The 10,579-nt window shown below is 41.5% G+C and overlaps 1 protein-coding gene across 1 annotated transcript; it reads right to left on the minus strand.

The window, feature by feature from the left end:
* Positions 1-688: 688 nt before the first annotated feature.
* On the minus strand, positions 689-10,034 carry tsen54 (TSEN54 tRNA splicing endonuclease subunit; the record flags this gene model as incomplete). Its single annotated transcript, XM_079233457.1, has 11 exons — positions 689-980; positions 1,968-2,081; positions 3,716-3,776; positions 3,858-3,993; positions 4,269-4,701; positions 5,748-5,849; positions 5,947-6,098; positions 6,207-6,290; positions 7,175-7,238; positions 8,717-8,875; positions 9,979-10,034. The coding sequence occupies 11 exons, from the start codon at positions 10,032-10,034 to the stop codon at positions 830-832; spliced, it is 1,512 nt and encodes a 503-aa protein (XP_079089583.1). The 3' UTR covers positions 689-829.
* Positions 10,035-10,579: the final 545 nt, after the last annotated feature.

Consider the following 10,579-nt stretch of genomic DNA (forward strand, 5'->3'; position numbering starts at 1 on the left):
CACCTGGCGGTCTGGTCCTCCTCCACCTGGCGGTCTGGTCCTCCTCCACCTGGCGGTCTGGTCCTCCTCCACCTGGCGGTCCCTTTTGAAGCGTCGCTGCATCATCAGCGGGACAAAGCGACAGCAGGAGCGTCAATAGATGTAATTATTTGCATTGTCGGCGTCCTGCAGCTGAGGCCTAAGTCAACACGAGGAGAATCGCTGTGCGGCGTGGAGATGGGTTTCTGTGTGCGGAAAGTAAATAAATAAAATACAATAAAAAAAAACAGACGAGAAATTATTCCAGGTTTTTAATTAGAAAATTAAGAAGAAAAGATATATCCTGCACATAGAAAGAAGCTAGCGGCAATATCCGAGACGCAGGTTTCAATGTTTTTGGATCCCGACCAGAAGGAGACGCTTCTACAGCTCCGTGACGGCCGGGTGCCGAGGAAGACCACGAGACACGGTAGAAAGCTCCAGAACAGCAGGTAGTACTACTGAACTCACGGTGAAAAGACCCAGAAAAAGATCAACTTAAGAGTTATGTTTCATTATCAATCTGTGATGGCACTCAGCTTCTCCATCAGCGCCAAAAAAATGTCGGCAGAAGTTTCAAAAAAGTTGTTTTATTTATTGGTTTATATTAATTTGTGAAGTGGGGGAATCTAAATGTTTACTTTCTCGCCTGAAAACTTATTTTTTAGCGTAAGTAACTTTGGCAAGTAAAAGATGTTAAAGCTGATGAAGATGCAAAAATACAAAATGTCGCAAAGGATAAGGTGATTTCTTCTTTCTTTAATTATCATAGTTCCTGTTTGTCCGGGAGGCCGACAGGCCGCCTGCGGCCTCAGGGGAAGACGTCGGCGGGCAGCTGGAAGCCTTTGAAGGTGTAGAAGGAGACGTCTCCGTGGTCGACCACGGCGAACACCAGCGGCACGTCCGCGCTCCGGACCGCCAGCTGCTTCAGCGCCCGCAGGTCCGGCACCGGGCCGTCGAACCTGAGGACCAGAACCACAACTCAGTCTGCAACGCAGGAAGCGGGTTGAATTTATAAAAAAATAGATATATTATATTTTATATGAAATCTAAAGAAATATTGCTGTTTAGGAAAAATATCTATAAAATAAATATGAAATGTTAGAGACAAAATAAACGGTTGCAGCTTTTTTTTTCTGTTTTACAAGTTTTTGTTCAAGTATTGCTCAGACACTGTGTGTGTATATATATATATATATATATATATATATATATATATATATATATATATATATATATATATATATATATATATATATATATATACACACACACACACACGTACGTACGTACGTACGTATGTATGTATGTATGTATGCATGTATGTATATAAATATATATATATATATATATATATATATATATATATATATATATATATATATATATATACACACACACATATATATGTGTACATGTATGTATGAGGGTGTGTATGTGCGTATATAAATGTGTGTGTATATGTATGTATACATATATATATATATATATATATATATATATATATATATACATACACATATATATGTGTACATGTATGTATGAGGGTGTGTATGTGCGTATATACATGTGTGTGTGTATATGCAGGTAAACCCATATGTACTTTTTCTTCTTCTATGTTACATTTTTATTTCATTTGTATGATCATGTGTATCTTTATGTACATGTATTGTACACATCTTTTCTTTGAATGCATATCTAGAAAATCAATACAAATGTGATCACACAAAAAAAGTATTGCTAACAAAAGAAACACATTGCATTGTGGGTAGCCAAAGGATTAATCAAACATCAAAAAGGGAAAACATGACACAAAAGGGCCATTCATCCCGACCACCGTGACGGTCGTTTAAGAGTCCGGTGTCGGCCGTTTCCTGAAAGCCGAGCTCGAGTCAACACGCGTGTGCGGTCGCTCACCTGCAGGCACACACGCGTGTGCGGTCGCTCACCTGCAGGCACACACGCGGGCGCACGCCTTCCCCGGGCTGCTCTTCTTGAAGTCGGCCGCAGAGTCGGGTTGGTACACATTGAAACAAATCCGCCACTCGTCCGAGTCCTTCAGCCTGCGGACAAAAGCACAGGCACAGCGACAATGAGGCGCCGGCAAACACCCACAATGCTTTGTGCCTGAAGGCTTTGTGCCTGAAGGCTTTGTGCCTGAAGGCTTTGTGCCTTTGGTCAAATCACATCATCAAATCAACATACATTAAAGACAGCGGTGAGACGTCACATGACGTGTCTGATCACAATGAACCACAGGGGACGTTTAAAGGGATAGTTTACACGTTCTTCTCTGTAGTCGATGTTTTACTACAGTATAAGGTGTTTTACTACAGTATAAGGTGTTTTACTACAGTATAAGGTGTTTTACTACAGTAGGAGGTGTTTTACTACAGTATAAGGTGTTTTACTACAGTATAAGGTGTTTTACTACAGTAGGAGGTGTTTTACTACAGTAGGAGGTGTTTTACTAAAGTATAAGGTGTTTTACTACAGTAGGAGGTGTTTTACTACAGTATAAGGTGTTTTACTACAGTAGGAGGTGTTTTACTACAGTATAAGGTGTTTTACTACAGTAGGAGGTGTTTTACTAAAGTATAAGGTGTTTTACTACAGTAGGAGGTGTTTTACTACAGTATAAGGTGTTTTACTACAGTATAAGGTGTTTTACTACAGTAGGAGGTGTTTTACTACAGTATAAGGTGTTTTACTACAGTAGGAGGTGTTTTACTAAAGTATAAGGTGTTTTACTACAGTATGAGGAGTTTTACTACAGTATAAGGTGTTTTACTACAATATAAGGAGTTTTACTACAGTATAAGGTGTTTTACTACAGTATAAGGAGTTTTACTACAGTATAAGGAGTTTTACTACAGTATGAGGAGTTTTACTACAGTATAAGGAGTTTTACTACAGTATAAGGTGTTTTACTACAGTATGAGGAGTTTTACTACAGTATAAGGTGTTTTACTACAGTATAAGGAGTTTTACTACAGTATGAGGAGTTTTACTACAGTAGGAGGTGTTTTACTACAGTAGGAGGAGTTTTACTACAGTATAAGGTGTTTTACTACAGTATGAGGAGTTTTACTACAGTATAAGGAGTTTTACTACAGTATAAGGTGTTTTACTACAGTATAAGGAGTTTTACTACAGTATAAGGTGTTTTACTACAGTAGGAGGTGTTTTACTACAGTATAAGGTGTTTTACTACAGTATGAGGAGTTTTACTACAGTATAAGGAGTTTTACTACAGTAGGAGGTGTTTTACTACAGTAGGAGGAGTTTTACTACAGTATAAAGTGTTTTACTACAGTATAAGGAGTTTTACTACAGTAGGAGGTGTTTTACTACAGTATAAGGAGTTTTACTACAGTATAAGGTGTTTTACTACAGTATAAGGTGTTTTACTACAGTAGGAGGTGTTTTACTACAGTAGGAGGTGTTTTACTACAGTAGGAGGTGTTTTACTAAAAGTTATTTTTCCCGATTGTTTCACATCGGTTACGCACAAACAAAACTATTAAACAGACGCTTTACTGCATTTCATTCCATCATTACAGTGAGACTAAAAACAAGAAACCTTTGCGTTCCTTTTTAAATAAATAGTCCCGGGACTAAAGCAGCAGCAGGAACATGACGTGGCGTCAGATCAACAGTTTAATAACACGAGTATCGGCATGGAGAGCAGTGATACCTGGACGCTCCCTCCAGTAAATGTGTAGATTCCATCACACTGATTTTCTCCAGCAGCTCCGCTGGAATAAAAACAAACATCAGATCTCTTGAATAAGACTCAACCAGTCGCTGTAGATTAAAACCCGGATCCAGGAGCTCACCGGTGGGGATCGGGTCTCCGGGGTCGTGGAGAGGCGTGACCTCGCCGCTCCACAGGTGCGCTGGTCGGCCGTGGCTCCGCCCCCGGCGCTGCTCCAGCAGCTCCCGATACTCTGCCCAGTTTCTGCAGCGCCGGACCTGGAAGTAAACCAGGTGTCTTGAGTTGGGAGAATCTCATTGAATTCACTGATGTGTGTCTGGTTTTTAACATTGTACATAGTATGGCTCCGCTTAGAGATTTTATTAAACAACGCACTCAAAGTGGAAGACACACGAGATCTGTCATCTCACATCAGGCAACCTCTTTTAGCAAATCTGCATTTTCTGTAAATTCAGCAAACTCGTGGAATGTTCTTCCATCACACAGACGCTAGCTAGCGGAAGTTAGCGGACGTTAGCAAAAAGCCACGCACCTCTCGGTCCTCGTTGACGTCCCGGCGGCGCCTCCGGCGGTCGTCTTCCCGCCGCTGCTCCTGCGGCGACGTCTTCACGTCCCTCAGGTTGATTCTCCGCCTCCAGGGGGCGACGTCGCAGGCGCCCACGGCCAGAGCCCCGGGCAGCAGAGAGGGGTCCGGGGGGTCCAGGCGGCCGCGGCGCCCGGAGCCCAGGTCGGGGAAGACGACGCAGCCCGAGTCCCGACGAGGGGAGCCGGAGGCGGGCGGCCGGGGATCCGATTGGACCGCGAGGACGTCCGTCGTCCACCAGGTCCCGCCTCCGCCCGCTGAACCTGCAGCGGCATTCTGGGAGCCCGGAGACCCCGGAGGCTCCGGAGGCTCCGGAGCCTCCGGAGGCTTTCTGTCCTCCTCCGTTCGGTCGGTCGAGGATTCTTCCGGTGCGGCCGTATGACTACGGCAAGAGAAAAGGACATAAAGGACGGCGAAGGAAAACCCGCCCTCGATGCTCGGTGGTCTGAGCGAAGTTTAAAACATCCGCTTTTATCAGAGAAATATGCCCAAAGTCAGACTTTCATTTTTACTGATAAAAATGGTTTATTCCCCAAAATAAATCCTGTTTTACTTGATTTCCTAAAACATCTACAAAGAAAACTAGAATCTTAAAGTAAAACAAAGAAAGTGAATCACATGACCCCCACGAACTGAACGTTATTTTACTTTATAAAGCTTTTGCTCTTTACATTTAGATCTTATTTCATTTTATTCCACTGCTTTTGCTTCTGGATATTAAAAAAACAACTCTCTCTCTGTATTTATTAAAAAGAAATTAAAAACCTACTTTTTAATCTGTCTTTTAATTTGAAGTAATGTTAAAAATTTTGTTTTTAAGTTTAAATCATTGCTTTTTTTCCTATTATTATTTGAGTATTGATTATGTGAGTCTTTTATTTTATTGACTTTATATATTTTCAGCATTTTATTTTCTTGTCTTGCTTTCTATAATTGTTATTTCTTTTGTTTTTATTTGTTAGTTAGCTTGAGCTGCATGTTTGTATGAAAAGAGCTGAATTAATAAATAAAGCCACAGAGAATAATCAATAATATGATGAACAATTTAATATCTTTGAACTGAAGGTATTTGGATGATATTTCACTTTGTTTAGACGGAGAAATTATCAATTGTTGTATTTTGGGAGCAGCCAGATTATGAATTTTGTGAAGATTGAGTCATTTTAGGGACAAACTAACTAACTAGCTAAATATCATTAAGTATTTGTAATATACTGAAAAATAATATCTGTACTTTCTATTTCTTGTTCTCAATAAAAATCTAACCCTTTATTGATCCAAAGAGAGTAAGTCTGGCTCAGCAGCACAAATAATACATAATGTAATTATAAATAAGTAGATAATAAATAAATAATGTAATTATAAATAAGTAGATAATAAATAAATAATAAATGAATAGATAATGAATAAATAGGGTCCTCTGTGTACCTGGACGTTGTGGACGGACTGTCGCTGCGTTTCCTCTTCACACGTTTCTCCGCTCGTGACGGAGGAAGATTCAGCTGCAACGCATAGGACGACGTCTGAGAACTGTAAGGACAGAGAGAGGAACACACACAGTGATACTTAATGACAGACATGGGGTCTTACATTATCTCACATTTCTAGACCTGACCTGACTCGGTACCTGGGATGGAACCTGCGCACCACGTAGCCGAGCCTCTTCAGGTGAGAGAACACCTGGTACTGCAGGAGGCTCCCGGCGCTGCAGGACAGGAACGTCTCGTAGCCGTCCTGGATGGACAGCGGCAGCTGGAGGTGGAACACCTGCAGGCTCCCCTGTTCACAGAGGACATCCATCAGAACCCGACAGGTCATAAGTGCTGTGTCAACACGGGGATAACACAAAGGATGATGGGTAAACCACAGCTTTCATCTGCCACTCACACACTCCATCAGGTAGAGCGCCTCTTCAGGGAGGAGGCACTGCTTGCCGGAGGCCGAAAAGCCCATCGTCTGCCAAAACTTGCCCTTTTATTAAAAAAACAACAACAACGTCATCATTTGACTCATGATAAGAGGAAGAAGTGCAGAAGGTAAGAAACTATCACAGGTGTGTGTTTGGGCTTCACACATTTTAATGCAAATCAAATAAAGGGCTTCATGTGTTAAAGCTGCATTCTCTCTCCTGACCACCAGGGGGCGACTCCTCTGGTTGTATAGAAGTCTATGCTTCATGTGCTAAAGCTGCATTCTCTCTCCTGACCACCAGGGGGCGACTCCTCTGGTTGTATAGAAGTTTATGCTTCATGTGTTAAAGCTGCATTCTCTCTCCTGACCACCAGGGGGCGACTCCTCTGGTTGTATAGAAGTCTATGCTTCATGTGCTAAAGCTGCATTCTCTCTCCTGACCACCAGGGGGCGACTCCTCTGGTTGTATAGAAGTTTATGCTTCATGTGTTAAAGCTGCATTCTCTCTCCTGACCACCAAGGGCTGACTCCTCTGGTTGTATAGAAGTATATGCTTCATGTGTTAAAGCTGCATTCTCTCTCCTGACCACCAGGGGGCGACTCCTCTGGTTGTATAGAAGTATATGCTTCATGTGTTAAAGCTGCATTCTCTCTCCTGACCACCAGGGGGCGACTCCTCTGGTTGTATAGAAGTCTATGCTTCATGTGCTAAAGCTGCATTCTCTCTCCTGACCACCAGGGGGCGACTCCTCTGATTGTATAGAAGTCTATGCTTCATGTGCTAAAGCTGCATTCTCTCTCCTGACCACCAGGGGGCAACTCCTCTGGTTGTATAGAAGTCTATGCTTCATGTGTTAACGCTGCATTCTCTCTCCTGACCACCAGGGGCCGACTCCTCTGGTTGTATAGAAGTATATGTCTCTCTCTCGTGTGTGTGTACTCACAGCTGGAGACTGAAGCTCGACCGTGCGCTCACTTGGAATCCACGTGGCCTTCACCAGGTTTCCTCTGCAGTAAAACAAAAGCAGACTTTACATTGTCAGAAAAGGAACCGGCTCGTGAACATTTGGTTAATTTACCCGATATCGTTACGTGAGACCAGACACCGTCTTAGATTTCGTCTGTTGAGTGTTTTTAAACGCTGCATTACAGTAAAGTGACTTTTCTTGGTTATTGTGTCACTGATGATGACCTCTAACCCAGGAGATGATGCTTTACGCCACATGAGTTTGTGTTTTCAAGCACTGAACCACAGGCACACGGTTCTGTGAGTTTGGCAATTGCACAAAAAAAATATATTGATCATTTTCTATTTATTTGACTGGATAAAAAATTAAAAAAACGTTGCTCGCCTCTTTATTATGTTTAAGTAGCTGTTTGATTTTTCTTAAAACTCCTAATTTGCCAAAGCACTTGAGGACTTTAATGCTGCGTTTGACACCAAAAGCGGTGGGAATTTTTCGCGCGAGAAGATTTCATGCAAAGTCAACGCAGACGCGTACGCTGGCCAACAACGCAAACGTCTGCCAGGCGGCGCGAATGAAGCGAATTAACCACATTAAGTCGAGCGAGTACACGCGCGAAAAAGCACTGGCAATAGGGATGGACATCGTTTGGGTTTTTCCTCGCTACCGGTGCTAAAACGGCGCCTGAACCGCAATTTTTTTTCTTCAAATTGAACAATATATTAACTCTTTAAAGTACACTATAAATAAATCAATACAAAACACTTGACTTCAAATTACCGTAAAAGTCGGGTTACGAGCCGCTACTAGCTTCGGTCAGTGTCCCCGTTAGCTCCCCGCTGTAGCCAGCTGGGGCTCCTGCTAGCGCTCCGTTAGTTGCCCGCTAACTTCCGCTAGCTCCCCGAAAACCACCGAAGGTAGCGGGACCAGGCTCGACACCCGACTTGGGCAGAGGGGACGCGGCAGTAGCAGCAGCAGCGGCCGGTAGCAGCAGCAGCGCTAGCTAACAGATAGAATACACATGTATTTAAATAGCACAGGTTGAAGTGATTAAAGTAATTGAAGTGTTTGGGGTCTTTAACATTGGGGATTTAAAACAGACGTTTCCTCAACGAGGTTTGGTGGAGAAAACGGAGCGTTTCTCTCTCGGAGTTCGGCTCTACTTCTTCTTCTACACGCAGTTGTTTTGTTGCATTTGCTGCACGTCGCGTTGTTCGAATCGTTTTTTGCAAAATACAGCCAAACTTTACCTTTCGGCATTTTAAAAGGTTGATGCTAGCTAGCTACTGTAGCTATACAGAGTAGTAACAAAAGTATTTCAATCGGCTCAGGCACCGAAAGGAAGCACCGAAATCGAGCAACCCTAGTTGAAAAAACGTTGTGAAAAAAAGAAGCTTTTGTTGTGAACGCAGCATTAGGAAAAGCTATGCTGGTTTTTGTTTATTTATTTCATTAGAACCGTAACAACACGGTGTCTTTCTCTAATCCTCCACGTTTGTGCTTCACGTGGCCGTCACTCACAGCTTCTCCACTCTCTCCTCCGATATGAGGCTCCAGTGCTCGTTCAGACTCTGCTCAAGTCTCCGTCTTTGCTCGTCCGAGTCGTCGGGGAAGAAGTCCTTCTGGCCTCTGGCTGGGATCTTGTGGCTCCGGGACCGGGCCGCGAACAGTTCAGACGGACTGGGAGTCAAAAGAGAGAAATCAACGTTCAGCTTCAGGGCCTTTGATCATTTCATCGGGAGATAAAGGCAAGACGGATAAATATATACAATATTCTAAATATCGCGTACACATAAATGTAAAACGTATTTTTTTAGGCCTCTAAAGTGCATTGCTTTGCTCCAGCTACTGTAGTATAAAACACTGACTATGTAGAAGTACCTCACAAACCCTTAGATGCAGCAATATGTACGTCCTGGTTTCAGATAAAAAAAAGATACTCCTTTATTAGTCCCGCGGTGGGGAAATTGGCATGCTTAGATTCTTTTGAAAGAAAACTGCGTTAAAAAGTAAATGCATTATTATTATTATCATTATTATTATTATTATTATTATTATTATTATTAATTTGCAGGATTACCGCAACAGACGGGTAAAGTGCACCCAAGACACGCGCAGTAAAAATAAAATAAAAGACAAGTAATATAAATAAACAGTGATGAAAAAAAACAGTAAAAAATCCACAATAACAATAATATATATATGTATATATATATATATTTATATATATATATATATATATATATATATATACGTATATGTACATATATATATACGTATATATACATATATACACACATATATATATATATACATATATACACACATATATATATATACATATATACACACATATATATATATATATATATATATATATACACACATATATATATATATATATATATATATACACATATATATATATATATATATATATATATACACATATATATATATATATATATATATATATATATATATATATATATATATATATATACACATACACACACATCTCACTTATGAAGCACAGCTGCATATACTAACAGTATTGTGTACTTGCAGAGGCATCTTGAGTCATATGTTCACGACTCGCTAAATGTGTATGTTCATTTGAAAACCGTGGAGAAGTATTCAGTATAGTGATGCTATCAACACCAAGCTGTACAAATATAGAAAAGTACTGCATTGAAAATGTTGCTGAGCGGGACGATGTTTAGCAAGCTTCTCTCTGCTGCCGAGAACTGTACGGACGTTACCCGTAAGTGAAACTCACGTACGTTAATATTTCATTGTAGAACTTCGGTTCGGTGTCCTTCTTGTTTTGGTCCGCCATGTTTAAACAGCTACCTACCCGGCCGCTACTGCGCATGACACAGATTCTTCTTCTTTGAGGTTTATTGGCGGTTGGCAAACAACTGATCGGTGCATTACCGCCACCAACTGGTGTGACGTGTGGGTCAGAATGTCTAGTACTCGCAATATATAACAATTATAATAATAATTAAAAAAAAACAACATGACAAATGATGTCACACACCACACAGACGAAAGGAAGACTTTGCTAAGCCCCTCCCCCCTCGGTTAGTGCTCGCGCCGTCAATCATGTGTCTGTACCTGCATAGCAACAGTAACCTGGGGGGCGGGGCTTAGGGATTAAAGCCACTGGCTTCAGCAAGCAAGTCTGTGATTACAGGAAACTCTCAGCTTTAAACCCAGGAGTTTTACACCAAGTTACTTTAAACCCAGAAGTTTTAAACCAACATACTTTGAGGAAAACTGTCAGAGCTCATCACACTAAAGATGTCAAGTGCCATGAATTCACCTCCACCACCAAACACAGAGGAAATGCTCCGGCTGAAAAATAACCTCGGAGAAAAG

Source organism: Taurulus bubalis (genome assembly GCF_910589615.1).
Source record: "Taurulus bubalis genome assembly, chromosome: 17".
Taxonomy (NCBI): Eukaryota; Metazoa; Chordata; class Actinopteri; order Perciformes; family Cottidae; genus Taurulus; species Taurulus bubalis.